Here is a 16,403-nt window from a genome sequence, read left to right on the forward strand (position 1 = left end):
TGAGGACCCCGGAGCCCACAAAGCTGGATCCCTGAGTCTGAAGGGGCCAGCTGGGGGTGGGGGGGGCAGGGTGGGGGAGCTGCTGGCCATGTACCTCTCGTGATGCCCCTTAAGCCCTTGGTAGCTGCCAGAGAAGCTGAAAAATCAGCAGAAACAAAATATAGAGAGCAGAGTCTGTGACGGGGGGGGGGGGGGGGGGGACCTATGTGAGGGTTTGACACGGCCTGGCCAAATTGGACAGAGTGTATGGCTCCGTGGAGGAGCACAGGCCCCACTGTAATTGTGGAGTGATGGCTCTACTTGCCTTCAGCAGAGTAGGTAATTGACTCTCCTGGCTCTGCCTCATTTCCCTATCATCACTGGGGAATGAGGAGTTTTTAAGTGAGTTTTTCAGATAACTAAAGTTCATCACTGTGGTTCCTAACATTTTTCCCCACTGAGTCACTCTGGGGAGAAATTTCTCTGCTATGGGTGACATACTTCCTTGCTTCCTTGCTCAGAACTGTTTGATTTAACATACCTTTTCCCTGTCAGGTTGGATACTATGTGTCCATCCTCTGACAGCCGCAGTTAGCTGCACTTTTTTCATCTCTGTGTTTTCTGTTTTTTTTCCATGCTTGGACACAGTGCTGTTGGGGCCTGGGTGTGTGTGGATGCGTGTGTACAGGCACATGTTTGTGCATGTGTGTGTTATGTCACTGTGTACTTCTGTCCCATGTACCTGAGCAATGACCTGGAATCAGGGGACCTTGGCTGCCCTGTTATAACCTGAACAACCATGTAACTTCCATGACCCCCTATCTTCCCATCTATAAAGTAGGGAAGAAAGTGAAGCCTGTAAGGATTAAATACTGTTCATGCCTGTAAGATTTCAAGGATGGGGGCCTGGCACATGGGGAAAGTTAAATATGACTATCATTATTATAATGGAATCGTAGCACACACACATTGAATACTAACTACATGTGCTTGGCAATAAAGACAGAGCAGGGAGTGCGGAACAGCTCACTGGTTAAAGCACTTGTCTAAATCCTCAGAACTTATATAAATGCCTGGTGGGTATGGAGGCTGCTTGTACTTTCAGCTTCAAGTAGAGACAGGGATTCCCAGAACAAGCTGGCTGATGAGACTAGCCAGATCCACAAGCTCTGCGTTTGTCTGATAGACCTGCCTTCATCTAATAAGGGGCGAGTGATTGAGAAAGGTTCCTGTCATAACCTTGGGCCTCCGTGAGCATAAACACACACAGCATGCACACATGCAAACATTCCCACAAACGTGCAAACAAGCATATATACATATTCAAAAAACGGGAAGGGACAAAAAGAGAGCATGGACCGGCATGCGTGTGGGTGTGTGCGTGTGCGCGCACACACACACACACACACACACACACACACACACACACACGCTGAGGAATGTTCCACTGCTGCCATGGTCCTGTGAGCCACTGTCAGTGTGAGTGGAGGCTGTTACTCTGAATGGACCGGGAAACTGAAGGTGATGCCTACTGATAGTTTGGCAGCCCCATTCTGTATTTATCAATATTGATAAAGTTGAAGGCGTGAGCCAAGATGGGGTGGTGGGGACCAGAGACTCAGTGGCCCTGTCTACTGCAGGATGGATTGGAGCTTCTGGATACTGACCCAATCAGCTATCAGGAGGGACCTGTGTAAAACTGGTGATGCTGGTTGAGCCCCAGCATATTCACAGGCTACACCAAACCCCCTCTTCTTGTGCCTGCTCATCACTAGAGTGCCATTGTGTCTCTGCTCACAGTGGCCTACCCCAAGGACACTTTTTCTCTGAGTATCAAAATCCTAGAAAGCTGGGGTACAAAAATCAGCTGGCCATCTGTGTCCATAGGCAGAAGAGTCACTCTCTGTTCCAGCTTGCCCAGGGCTAAGGTACTCTTTGAAACGGGACTTTTAGTGTAAAAAGCAAGACAGATTGTCATCTGGCAGGCAGACAAGTGAGCCATCTTTCACTGCCCACTTGCAATGAGGACCCCTCACCTGACTGTCTTAACTGGAAGCAATCTTTCTTGCCTTCGATATACTAAAACAGCATTTGAGCCTGGCAGTACCTAAAAAATCCCAGTGTTTGGGGGACATCTTATTTTTGTTGTTGTTGTTATGTCCTGAATGCACCTCTCAAAAGGGTCAAAGTGAGAGGTGACAACAGGCTGGGTAACCTTCCTGGGGTCTCTATCCCTTTCCATGGCTTAGAATGCAGGTTTCCAGAAAGCCATCAGTCTTGAAAACGTTTAATTACAGAGAAAGATCTCCAAGGCTGTCTGTTACCTCCCAGGGATACATTTGTTTTTTTTCTTGCCCTTTCTGAAGGAGCTTGGGCAGTGAGGAAATTGAACTGAAGAAGCATCTAGGGGCCTGGAGGGATTCCTGGAAAGGAGGAAGAGGGAAAGAGAGTAAAGAGGTGGAGCCGGGGTGGGCACAGTGAGTCAGAAGAGAGTCCTGAGTCAGGGAGGGAGATATGAGACTGTGAGTGGAAAAGGAGAAAAGATGGCTGCACAGACAGCTATGCTGCTGGACCCAGCTGGCACGGAGAGGAACGGGTCACAGAGAAGAGAGGTGGCAGGAGCACTGAGAGAAGGTCCAGCTGAGAGGACTAGAGACAGACCAGCCAAGGAGAGCTTCCCAGAGACGGGAGGCAGAAAGCTGTGACCAGGTTTGCATTGGGGGCAGGGCAGTGGCATCGTTTGGAAGTGAGCTGCCGGGCTGGGATGGGAGGCCTTTGAGGTTGTGCTGTCTTCAGCTCTGGTGAACACTTGGTGGAGCCTAATGGAAGTCTCCAGACACCCCCGCAGCAGCCTCTTCTCCAGGGACCCTGGAGATGGTAAGGCCGGCCGTGTGAACCTTTGTTCTAAGAAAGCCCTGACCCTGTGTCCTCTCTTGCAGGCTGTGACAGCGAGCACTGGGGTCCCCACTGCAGCAACCGGTGTCAGTGTCAGAACGGCGCCCTGTGCAACCCTATCACCGGCGCCTGCGTGTGCGCCCCTGGCTTCCGAGGCTGGCGCTGTGAAGAACTCTGCGCGCCCGGTACCCACGGCAAGGGCTGCCAGCTGCCTTGTCAGTGCCACCACGGCGCCAGCTGCGACCCGCGCACTGGCGAGTGCCTCTGCGCACCTGGCTACACTGGCGTTTAGTGAGTAGGAAGGACGTGATCTGGGGGTGGGGCCAGGGAGAGGTCAGGACTGCAGGGGTGGGGAAAGAGGAGATGGGGCGGAGCTAGGAGAGAGGCCCGGGCTGGGAGAGGAAGACATACATATATGGCCTGGATGACCCTGGCTTGGAGCAGGACAGTGCTGGGGCCTAGGGGCCCTACTGGGGCTTTCAAGGCTCTTTGGCAACTTCATAGCACCCTAGTGGGCAGGAAGATGAGAGCAGAAAGTCCTGGTTGTAACATCTGCCCTCTGACCCCAGGTGCAGCAGTGTCTAAGTATTCAGGCCTCACTTACACAGCTTCACATTCATGCCACGAGTCCTACTGGAGACAAGTCACATGTCAGAGGACCCTTCACAGTTAGGGACACAGAAGTGAGCTTGGCCTTCTCTTCTGACCGCTGCAGTATGCCTCTGTTTGCCCTCCTAGTTGATACATCTGAGGCATAGGGCTGGTAAGAGCCCAACTGATATCTCATGAGCTGATTGGTCCCCTCACTTCTGTGCCCTGGGGAAGCCACACTCATAGGGGATCCCCAAGACAGCTTAGTTGACACTCACAGACCCTGCAAAAGGCTCTAGAGTCATCCTAGATCCTTAGGCATCAGCCAAGGATGCTGACAACAAGACACCCTGCATTGAGAGCCTTTCCTGCCCCAAGGTCTGGGTCCCAGGGCTTTGAGCTTGAAGCCATGTCCATTGGAATGAGACCCAAGGCAATAATACAGACCTTCCCCAGGCTCCACAGTGGCTGGCACCCGCCCCCCCCCCATGGCAGCTGGGGCTTTTCAGAGCCTGGAAAGGACATGTTTTGGAATTTCTGGCTTCCTCCTTTGAAAATAGGCAGATTTTCAGGGGCTAGAGAAATGGCTCAGCGGGTAAGAGTGCTAACTGCTCTTCCAAAGATCCTGAGTTCAATTCCCAGCAACTGCATGGCAGCTCTCAACCATTTATAATGGGACCCAATGCCCTCTTCTGGCACACAAGCATACATGCAGGGAGAGCCAGCACTCATACACATAAAATACATAAAGATATAAATCTTTAAAAAAAAGAGAGGGGCAGAAGGGAGAGGAGGAAGAAGAGGAGGCAGGTTTTTGAAAGCAAAATCCAAGGCCACTTCTTAGCCCCCTTTGCTCTTGGTGTTTCATCCATCTGGCATGCCCTTCCCTCTCTCAAGTGAAATTAGCCTCACCTTCAAGGCGTAAGTAAACCATCTTCTGAGAGAAGGTCTCTTCAGCCTCCTCCCTAGAACTTTCAAATGTTGGCCCTACAGTTAGTTCAATATATTATATCTGAGACCTGTCTCCCCCTACTGGCAGGGATCAGAACATCCACTCTTAAGGTGCAGGATTAAGGTAGGTGGGCTGATTGCTGATATACTCCACATGTGGTAGGGGAAGCTTCAGGTGCCAGGTGGGTTGAGGTTGAGATTAACTGTTCAAGGCTCACCAGGGAGCCCTGGGGCATTGGGTCTGAGCGTTTGGACGCTCTTGGGAATCCTGTTCTCCCTTTTCCCTCTCCGTGCAGTTGTGAGGAGCTGTGCCCCCCTGGAAGCCATGGAGCTCACTGTGAACTACGCTGCCCCTGCCAAAATGGGGGCACCTGCCACCACATCACTGGGGAGTGTGCCTGCCCGCCAGGCTGGACGGTAAGTAGACCCTCAAGATGTAGGTGGGCACCATAAGAGGTCTTGGCATCCATCACAAGGCCATGAAAGGCTAAATTCCTCTCTCTACCCCTGTCTGTAGTTGTGAGTCACCATGAGACACTCATTAGCAGTGGAGAGTCCCAGGTCTAGGGTCTTTGTGGCCCAAGGCAAGTTTCTTAGCCTGTCTGAGTCAGTGGTCTCTCACAGGCAAAGGAGTTGGGTTTTCCTCATATGATTGGCTCTGTCTAGGGCGGGACATGTAGCTCAGTTGGTAGAATGCTTGCCCATGATCCCTGGGTTTGGTCCCTAACACCACATTAAACTGGGCCTGGTAGCACAGACCTGTAACTCCTGCACTTGGAAGGTAGAGGCAGGAGGATCAGAAGCTCAAGGTCATCTTCAGCTACATAAGTTCAAGGCCAGCCTGGGCTGCATGAGAACCTGTCTGGGAAAAAACATGTTTTTAATGTAAAAAATTTGGGTCTGGGTACCCAAAGGAGCTTCAGGTGGGGCAGAAGGCATTAGGAAAGAGGAGTCAGCAGGGTATGGTTCATCTGAATTTGTGAAACCTTACCCTAGCTCACATATTCATGCTGACTCTGTGACCCCCAGAATCTGCTATATTCCCAAGTGCTTCGGGTACTTCTGATAGAGCATCTACCAGCACAGGCCTCCAGTCTGGGAACCCCCACTATGGGAAGCAGGAAGGGATATAACCTCATCCGTGGAGGCCTACCTTCGGGTGACATGTCTGAAGCTGTCCCGGAAAAACCTTCCTGCCTCTAGTCTTGGCTTCCCCACGTACACAAATGATTTGCCTTCAGTGAGCTTTGCTTGGGTTGGCTGTCATGGTAGGTAAAACCCTCGGGTGTGACTGCATATCCACAGTGCTTGGCAAATGCCAAAGCCTTTTATACCAGCTTGATTTTTACCCCTGGATGTCACAGGCTAGCCACAGCCTCCTATCAGCTGCCAGGCTCCCCCATCAGCACCTCCCCATGGTCCCAAGCCCCTGAAAAGCTGCCAGCCTCAGAGGCTGCCCTTCCACACTGTATCCCCTGTAGCATGCCCCATTTCAGGAGGGGCTCAGTTGCTCAGGAGGACAGGCCTGATGAGTAGAGCAAGATATTTCAGGAGGATTTCGACACCACGCTCCCAAGGGCAGCCAGGAAGGACATCTGCAGGCCCAAGCATGTTTCTAGACAGGGAGGGACCTTAGGAATCCAGTGTGGCCAAATATGGCTACATACCTGAGTCAGTGAGGGGCAGGGGTTACACTTGAGCCTCTGGGAATGCCATCTTTAATGAGCTCCCCAGATGACTCAGGATGGCATCGTGCAGACACAGCTGCACTCGGATGTCATTGATCAAGAGCAAAGGGTTTCCTTCTGTGTCCCATAGAACCCTTTAGCTCCTTGCAGGGGGGTGGGATGGAAATCTCATCATTTGGATTCAGGCTCCCACAACTCCATCTGAGTCTACTAGGAGACAGGTCGTAAAAACACCACCAGTCACAGCTTGAAGAGTCTTGAACACTGTGGTCTGACCATAAATTTCCTTTCTTGGATAAGAGGGTTGAGAGCAGGCAGGTTAGTCCTGCCTTAGACCACAATGTTTTTAGGAGTTAAGAGTTAGACGTGGAGTTAGAACCTGGGACTCAACTCCAGAACCACTCTACCCATGTTTCTCTCTCTCTCTCTCTCTCTCTCTCTCTCTCTCTCTCTCTCTCTCTCTCTCCCTCTCCTCTCCCTCTCCCTCTCTTCCTCTCCCCCTCTCTCCCCCTCCCTCTCACTCTCTCTCTCCCCTCTTCCTCTCTTTTTCTTCTTCCTCCTTGTATCCCTCTCTGTCTTCCCATGTGTCCCTTTTTCTTTCCTCTCTATTGTTTTCATTCCTTTCTCTTTTTTTCTCCCTCCCCTCTCCACACTCTTCTGAAAGGACAGAGAGGATAAGATCACCTCTCTCACAGGTCCCCTTCTCCCACCCTGACCTGCTTTTTGGAAAGGCCTCTCTCACCAGCTTCCAGGTATCCAGTGCCCACAGGCAGGGCTCAAGGAAGCCCATCAGTCAGGGAGGGAGCCCTGGACCTGGAGAGGCTTCTTCTGAAACACTGCTGTGGGCTGCTGAACTTCAGGGACAGGAGAAGGAGAAAGCCAACACATAGCAGTGGCTCTTTTCCTAAAACACCTTTTTCAGGTGACAAGAAACCCTGTCTATAGAAAGCTTTGGTGCTGAGGACTTTGTTTTAAATTTTATGATAGACAATCACATTTCTATTTTTGACATAGCATTGAACTTGCAGATTTGCATGAATTATTAATACCTTGGTGCATGCAGAGTCACAAATGAAGCTTCAGCTCAAGCCTGAGGCTCCTCCGATGAGAGCTGGGGCCAAGAAAAGGCTGTTTGGGGGAAGGGTCACCTGTCCTTATCTTCCATTGCCTGACTTGCCATTGGCCCCCACAGGGCTTCAGCCATTGGTTTTCCCACTCTGAGGCTGATGGAATGGTTGCACACTGCCACCACTCTGTTGGGACACTGAGTACAGATGAGCTTCTGGGAGCTCTGGCTCATCTGGCCCTCAGGGTCACCAGCCCCCAGGAATGCCATAGGCCCCTTCACTTGCCTGGCTATAATGAATCCAGTGTGGAGAGGACCATACAAAGAACATGGGAGCTATTTCCTCACCTCTGCTAGGCTCTGAGACTTTGCAGAGTAAAGAGGGTAACTTTGGGTAGCTTGATGACCAGGGGCACTGGAGACAGGCAGAAAGCAGGAAGGACTGCAATTGGCCCCTCGGGAATTCCCTGTCTGACGTAGAGGCTGAATGGAATGGGTACATTCATATATGCTCATATATACACAGACACTCACATGCCAAGGAAATGATGGGCAGGAAGAAGGGTGTAGCCAGAAGCTGGGAAACAGGGCTGATGATGGTGGAGGCCCAGAGAGAACTTTTATGGCTTACACTTTGGCATCTCAGACATTAGGGGTTGGAAAGATGACTGTAGAGGCCAGTGGCTGGTCCTGAGGTTGAGATCACCTCCACAGTACCTTCACCTCCCACTAAGTGTCTCCATGGGTTGGTTCCACCCAGGGACAGCAGCCACTGTGAATGCCCAAAATGCTGGCAAGACTGAGCTGCATCTTGGCCCCTTCCTTTTGATCTTCTGTTGAGCACAGACCTCTTACAGTGTAGCTGATGTCCAGAGTCCCACAGAAACAGTAGGCCTGACAAGTTAGAAGAGCAGGATTTGCCCCATTTTGTGCCAGCCTTCTAAATGCTATGTAGCCCAGGAGCCCACTACAGTGGAGACACACCTGACCTTGTCAGGTTGTCAAATGGCTCAGACAATAGGAATTTGTTTTCTCTTGGGCTTGGAGGTTGAGAAAGGTGTTTGAGTGTCTGAGATCAAGGTGACGCCATCAGGCAGGGCTGGTAACTTCTGAGCCTCTCTCCCCAGTCTGGAGATGGCTGTCTTCTTCATTTGTCCTCTGGTCTTCTTATAGAACCCAGGACCATCAGCACAAGGACGGTACCAACCATGATGGGCTGAACCCTCCCATGTCAATTACCAATTAAGAAAATGCACTATAGGGCCTGTAGAGATAGATGGCTCATAAGTTAAGCACACTGGCTGCTCTTCTAGGGGTCCTGAGTTCAATTCCCAGCCCCCACATACTAGCTCACAACTCTCTGATAGTACCTGATGCCCTCTTCTGGTGTGCAGATGTACATACAAAGCACCCATATACATAACACACACACACACACACACACACACACACACACACACACACACACACACACCTTTTAAAAAGAAAGAAGAAAAAAGTGCACTACAGGCTTGCCTATAGGCCAGTCTTATGCAGGCATTTTCTCAATTGAGAGTCCCTTTCCCAAATGGTTCTAGCTTGTATCAAGTTGACATAAAACTAGCCAGCACACATCATCATGTCTGTCTTTTTACATGGGATCTGGGATCAAAGCTAAATCCTCATGTTTTCATAGCAAGCATATTACTGATTGAGCTAACCCTCCAGTCCCCTACACATCTGTCTTAACCCCCAAAGTTAGGTTAGATGAGGGCCCACCTACACAAGTTTTTGGCTTCATCTCTGCAAAGGCCACTGTCCACATATGATCCAGACACACCGGGAGTTAGGATTGCAGCCTGTGATTCTCAAGAAGATTAAAGTCACAGCGGGAAAGCAACCCCTACTCTTGCTTGCCTCCTCCAAAGGTCATTCTTCTAACCAGCGGTAGTTGATCATTTATGTAGTCCTGTACCACCTCATCAATGTCAACTTTGTTCAGTTGACATTCATTAAGTGCCACTCATTAAGGCATTGTACCGCTTCCTTTGTATTCCTAATCTCACTTTATCTTTACAACTTCCTAGAGACCAGAGGTCACCTCTCTGTGTGTGTCTCTCTCTGTCTCTGTCTCTCTCTCTCTCTATCTGTGTGTGTGTGTGTGTGTGTGTGTGTGTGTGTGTGTGTGTGTGGTGTGTACATGAATGAGGGCTTCATCTGTTTGAGGGTGAGGGGACAGGTAGGCATAAGCATTCCCTGCCCAAGTTGGCTTGAAATATTTTCAGGGTTAGAGTACACTCAAACATCCCCAGATAGTGAGGACAGACTTTCAAAGAAGCCAGAGACTCCTTTTATCACCCAAGGATCCCTAAGCTCATGGGGTTTGGTGAAAAAGACCCTGGCATCCCCAGACTACCCCCACAAATACTTCTGTATGCTCACCTCACAGCCCTCCCTTCTCTAGGCTCCTCGGTGCCTGCAGAGGGAAATCTGAGTTGAAAGCCTCCCACTTAATTCATTACAACTCAATAACATGATGCCGAAAGATGACTCTGGTCTGGCAGACTTCTCCTGACTGAACTGGCTTCTTTGGGGCCGGTGATTATTGGTGCTTAATAACTGTGTGTTGAACAAATTGATTAATTAATTGGAGGATCATCTTCATTCTCCATAAGAGAAATGATTATCTCTGGCATGAGGCTGAAAGGGTGGCAGGAGACAAGTCTAGACTCAGGCATCTGATGTAGACTTGGAATTTATACAAACTGTTTTAAAGGTGTATACCACAAGGCTGATACTGGAGGGTGGCGGCAGAGAGAAAACAGTCCTCAGTATATAATGCTTGCAACCCTAGTCTTGTGTCTCTTGGTTCTTCTCCCTCTGTTTTCTACCTAACATGTTTACTGTCACTTTTTAACTATTGACTTCGGCCCACAGACCAAGATTTAGGATGGTGAGATGGCTCAGTGGCATAGGCTATTGTCCTCAAGCCTGATAACCTGAGTTCAACCCCTGGGACCCATATGGCAGAAAGAGAAGTGATTCAAGAAAGCTGTCCTATGACCCCCATATACATGCCATGGCACACAGGCATGCACATATATAAATAAATAAACTTAAATTTTACTTCAGTTTAATTCTAGCCCCCCCACCCACCATCTGGGTTGAGTTGGCATGGAGGTCAGACTCATGGGAGACAAGCAGCCACTCAGCAGGGAGGAGGGCTTCAGAGAAAGAGGGGAAGAGCCCAGAGTACAGGTCAGCTCCCAGAAGAAAAACAGGAGAGGACACAGCTAAGTTCACGATGTTTATGTTAACATGCCTGTGTGTTTACCTTAACATACTTGCATGTGTTTATGTCAATATGCCTGTGTGTGCCATTACTAATTTATCTAACAGCTCAGGCAAAGTCTAAAATTATAAGGTCAGAAACCTCAGAAGTCCTGCCCTCCTTCCCTGCCTCCCTGCCTCCAGGCCTCCCTTACTCACTCACTCACTCACTCCCTTTTTGTTTTTGCCCTTGTGTTTCAAGGCAGTGGTCAGAACACCTTGTGCTTCTGCTGTTGTGTGAGCTCTTTGCTTGGCATACTCACTACTGTCCTGACATTCCTTTCGATGGGGCCCTGGTTCTCAGTGTCCATGTTAGTTTGTTTGTTTAGCTTTTCTTGAATAATTATCTTCCTTCTTTTTCTATCTTTCTTTTTTTTGGAGGGGTGGGGTTAACATGATCTCATATCACAGCCTAACTTGGTACATAGTCAAGAATGACCATGGATGACCTTGAACTTCTAATCTTCCTGCCTCCACCTACAGGTGTGTATGCCCACACCGAGTCTATATAATGCTGAGAATTGAACTCAGGGCTTAACACATGCCAGCCAAGCACTCTACTGACTGAACTCTATCACCAGCCTTGGACATTTGTTATTATTATTATTTTGATGAGGGGTAGGGCATCTTCCAGTTAGTTACCCTAAAGTACCCATAAAGGTCAGTGCTTGTAAGTTTGTTCAAATCTGAAACTGTCCTATCAGATCTCCTACTGATGTATTTGTTTTGGTAGGTATAAAATCCTAGACAAAGGGATTTTGTCTTGTTTTGTTGTAACTGGTTTGTTTTCTTGAAGTGCTAAAGGTCCAGGCTTTCCCTCCTTTCACACCCTCCCTGCTTCTTGGCAGTCAGTACTAGACTGAAAATTGTTTTCTCTCCAAAATGTTAAGGAATTGCTCCATTGCCATCTAATTTCTAGCTAAGACCTCTAAGAACTTGATTCCCGTTTTTTTGTATGTGACTATTTTCCTCTTTCTAAAAACTTTAAGTTTGCCTTTAGAAATATAAAACACTGGGCTGGAGAGATGGCTCAGTGGTTAAGAGCCGTTGCTGCTTTTCCAAAGGTCCCAAGTTCAAAGAGCTCACAACCATCTGTAACTTCAGTTCCAGGAGCCCTCTTCTAGAATCCTTGGGCATCCAAATGCCCTTCGCATACATACACAGAAATAAAAATATGTTTTTAAAAATCTTTTAAAAATAAAATTTGTAATGCTATGTGCTGATGGCAGTCATATATCCCCTATTTCATTTCTCCTCCCTCTAGTCCTTCACTCCCCCGTCTCCTCCCTCTTTCTGCTCCTTCCCCTTCTTCACACCCTACTTCTCCCCTCCCTTCCTCCCCACCTCCATTTGGGTCTTCTGCTCTCATAGTAGCTGGATTTAGGAAATGTCCCGCGCCCGCTCTGTATTCCTCGCCAGCAAGAAACACACGCAGGACACTCGGATCCTTCTGCAGACAAGCTTTAATGCATTAGACTGAGCAGAGACTGAGCAGAGACTAAGCAGAGACTATGCAGAGACATTGAACTAAGAAAACCATTCCTATATAAAAGGCTGACCAGCCGCCTGGGACGTATTACCCTATGAATGGCTTCAGCTCCTCAGGCAAGAATGAGCCACGGGATAGGCAGAGATCAAAGGAATGGAGATTACCCAGCGCCTGTGAAGTAATTCACACCTTGGTGTCTTCAGGCAGCATTATAATGCAGGAACCGGCTTCCTACATATCACCCTTTTTTTATTAATTAATGAAAAGGCTTTATATTATTACAAGCAAATAGGTCACCCATATGTTGAGGGATAGAGGCAGGGGTTGACCTTCCCAAAATCAAACATTAAGACTGTGTACGAGAGTCACCATCAGGCTGTCAGTTTGACCCGAAGTACTCCCGACCTGTCCTCTGCCGTTTTTCTGGGAAAGGGAAATCTCGGGGCAGGTAACCCTTATGCAGGTCAACGTACCTCCCAGAGAAGCCTGTATAATAGGCAACTCTGTGTGATGCCTTTGCTCAGCATCCCTCATTGGGGCTGCACAAACCAGACACTCTACCCTGTGCAGTGAGCCTAGGCTCCGGGTGTGCAAGAGCTGTCTGGCCGGCGGCCTATCGCTTAGTAGCCAAAAATATAAGCGCTTGGATGATCTCTTGGTTTGAGCCCTGGAGCTTACATGCCAGCCAAAGGAGTAACAGCATTTCGCAGGCGGCTGCATATCCACCCCTTTTCTCACAGACCAGCCAAAAATAACAGCAATCTGTAAACGGCTGCATGGAACAATTACCCCCACCCCTTGTAGAGACAATCGCTCCGTCAAGGGCAGGAGTTAATCTGGATAACAATAGCGGCTCTCAACTCCCGGGGGTAGAGGGTGGAGTTTCGACTTTTGAAGGTCTGCAGAGGCTCTTCGGGTTGAATCTTTCTGGGATCCACAGGGGATTCTCTTCATCCTGTGAGAAAACATAATATCGCTCCCCTGGATCTTATGAGAATAGGATCCGGGCCTTTCCAAAAATCAGTTAAGATATCTTTCCATTTTACCATTTCCTTTTGGCCTTTTAGTTTTTGAGGTGAGACGCTTGGCCTCGGTATGGCCCCCAGCGTTAATGTAAATGAGGCTTTAAAGCCCCAGGCATTCCAGGCCTTTAAGAAGTGTTGAATAGCAGGCATGGCTTTTTCCCCTATCAAAGACTGGGAAAGCCATCTGTAATTTTCTTTGCTCCTCTGATGGTAAGAAGGAGTCGGTTTCAAATAGTGGGGGTGCTGATGGAAGCACACCCGCTGGCATTTTTGGCCGTGTTGCTTCTTTCTCTAGCTCTGTTTCCTTGTTAGAGTCTAAAATCTCAGAGTCTGAGCTGCTCAGCTCCAAGGCTTCCAGTTTCGTTGTAGGGCAGCTTCTAAATTTACCGGGGTGTGACCGGCCATTCCCCATTCTTTCTCCCTCCTTTTTTGTCTCTCCCTTATCCAGTTGAGCTGTTTCTTTTAAAACTTTATCTCTTGAGCTTTTAGAGTTATTAGAGCTATCAAGATTTAAAGCTTTATACACTCCCTTGTCAGTAGACATTCCAGGAGGTCTTTTTTTCTTATTTGTTGCTGTATACACTCCCTTGTCACTAGACACCCCGGGAGGTCCTTTTTTCTTATACGTTGCAGTTTCTCTTCTTACATACACTCCCATGTCATTAGACATCCCGGGAGGTCCTTTTTTCTTATATTTTATTGTTAGGCGCGCCCCATCTCTCACCATATTCGGTTTTTGATATGTAATTCTGTACTTCTTTAAGATTGCTACAACAGTGAGAAAAGTCAAAATAGCTCCTAGTAAAAGTATAGAAGCCTCTATATTAACCTCCCATAATAGCAACATTCCCAAGCCAAAGTCCAGAAAAATCATACCTCTCCGAATTTCTTTCATTACATTCGGTTTCTGATATGTAATTTTGGACTTCTTTAAGATTGTCCCAAGCCAAAGTCCAGAAAAATCATACCTCTCCGAATTTACCACCCTGCAGTTCTGAATCCGCCTCGTTAGAGGGGTCTCTGAGGTGCTGGAGATGTTAAGCTTCCCGGGTTTCGGCACCATATGTCCCGCGCCCGCTCTGTATTCCTCGCCAGCAAGAAACACACGCAGGACACTCGGATCCTTCTGCAGACAAGCTTTAATGCATTAGACTGAGCAGAGACTGAGCAGAGACTAAGCAGAGACTATGCAGAGACATTGAACTAAGAAAACCATTCCTATATAAAAGGCTGACCAGCCGCCTGGGACGTATTACCCTATGAATGGCTTCAGCTCCTCAGGCAAGAATGAGCCACGGGATAGGCAGAGATCAAAGGAATGGAGATTACCCAGCGCCTGTGAAGTAATTCACACCTTGGTGTCTTCAGGCAGCATTATAATGCAGGAACCGGCTTCCTACAAGGAAAGGCACAGAAGTATGTCTCCACAGCTGGATGTTTAATGGGGGGATCCTCTTGTATCTCCACAGCTTTTATTTGCTAGTACATGTGGGCAGGACTAGCATTATATACTCTACTTAGCTTCCTTGGTGGTCTCCCCAAGACCCTGGGAGGACAGGTATCAAATCACACTTGCTTTCTCTGCTCCAGGTATCTAACTCAGCACCTGATATACAACAGGTATTCATTAACTGTATGCTGAACAATTGGGTGAGAGAACTAGCCTCAGTGGCCCTAACTGTAGCATGAATGCCAGCTCTCCTGGTTACACTGGGAAGTTGGGGGTGGGGGGAGTGTCCTGAGGCGCCAATATTCCTTGGACAGTATAACCTCAACATGGTATCTTTGGAACCCAACCAAGCCTGTCCTCAATTCTATTTCAGGGAGCAGTGTGTGCCCAGCCCTGTCCACCAGGGACATTTGGCCAGAATTGTAGCCAGGATTGCCCTTGTCACCATGGAGGCCAGTGTGACCATGTGACTGGACAATGCCACTGTACAGCTGGATACATGGGGGACAGGTAAGGATGGCATTAACTATTGCTTTTCATGTTCAGTTGTTCATACCCTCACCAGCCTTGCAGAGAATGCCAGCCACAGCACCCCTGGCCAGCCTCCTGGCTCTTTCCTTAGAAGGTCATTGATCAGCTCACCCCTTCTCACCCTGTGCAAGCCACCCCTCCTCCAGCCTGGCTACCCTAAACTTGCACTGGGGAAGGACATGAGTGACTCCTCCTCCATCTCCCCTGTCTGCACTAACAGAGGAAAGCAGTGGTACAGTGACCCCAAAAGAGCTAGGAGAGCAAAATCAGGGACCACATTTTATAGTTTTGTTTGGTTTTGGTTTTTCGAGACAGGGGTTCTCTGTATTGTTTTGGAGCCTGTCCTGGAACTGGCTCTGTAGACTAGGCTGGCCTCAAACTCACAGTCCTGGAACTGCCTCTGCCTCCCAAGTGCTGGGATTAAAGGTGTTCGCTACCAACACCTGGCTTAAATTCTTACAGAAGGAGATTTTTATTCCAAAACTGAGTTATCTGTGAAAGATACTGATATTAGTTTGTGTGGTATGAATGCCTGAGAGTAGGGTGAGCAGGGATCCAGAGAGACACTGGTATTCTTGAGTGAAGCCAACCTGGCAGAGGGGACAGGCAACAGAACTCATAACAAGGAACTGCCTTCTGGGCACAATTGCACCAGTTGGAAGAAAGCTATGGAGCCAAGGCAGCACAGTGGAAGAGGGAGAAGCAAGGCCTGTGTAGCTGGTGGAAAACTGGAGGTGGAGGACCACAGGCGTCCACAGACCTCTGGGCAGGACCCCTTCCTCCACCAAACGGCCAGAGGAATCCCTGCCTTTTGCCTGGTTCTGTGCGAGTGGATCCAAATCTCACCTCAGGTTCCTGAATGTTGTTACTCTTTCTAGATAAAGCGAGAGGAGATAATACAGCTTAGAGTAAGCATTGGTGAACCAGGATTGTCAATCACACAGACGTATTTTCTTCATTGGAAGGAAATGAATGATGCCTGATCACCTGGAATGCTGAAGCGACATGATCAAACAACCTGGTGATCCTTTGTGACAATTAGCTATTGCTATTAGCCAGCCTGAAAGAGGCTGCATGTTCTTTGTGTCCTCTACCAATAGAATCTATCCTTATGTGGATCACAGATCTTTCGTTAGGCCCTGGCCCTAGCCCTAGCCCTGTTTATCAGCCAATAGAATTCATTCTTATTGTGAAAATCACTGGTGCTTTGCTGCTTTGCAGATGATGTAGCCAGCCCTGAAGCTTTGTTATGAGAATTGTCATCTGTTGGAAAGTAGTGTCAGGGTTCTAGCAAGCTACCAGGCACCAGTAGAGCGACCTCATTGGCTCTCAGGGTTGATCAAGGCCAGAAATAATCCCAAGTGTCTCTTCTTGGAGTCTCACCCCTAATCCCAGAGAAGAGAAAAGATCCAAAACCATGGGCCTTCCA

The 16,403-nt window shown here is 48.6% G+C and overlaps 1 protein-coding gene across 1 annotated transcript in view; it reads left to right on the forward strand.

Moving 5' to 3' along the window:
• The window catches only part of Megf11 (multiple EGF like domains 11), a 205,989-nt gene that overhangs the window by 128,949 nt on the left and 60,637 nt on the right, over positions 1–16,403 (forward strand). The window contains exons 4-6 of the mRNA XM_035444222.1: positions 2,919–3,165; positions 4,713–4,833; positions 14,817–14,953. Of these exons, the coding sequence (XP_035300113.1) occupies positions 2,919–3,165; positions 4,713–4,833; positions 14,817–14,953 (505 nt within the window). The remainder of the gene's footprint in view (positions 1–2,918; positions 3,166–4,712; positions 4,834–14,816; positions 14,954–16,403) is intronic.

The sequence above is a fragment of the Cricetulus griseus genome, chromosome 4, assembly GCF_003668045.3.
Source record: "Cricetulus griseus strain 17A/GY chromosome 4, alternate assembly CriGri-PICRH-1.0, whole genome shotgun sequence".
Lineage (NCBI taxonomy): Eukaryota > Metazoa > Chordata > Mammalia > Rodentia > Cricetidae > Cricetulus > Cricetulus griseus.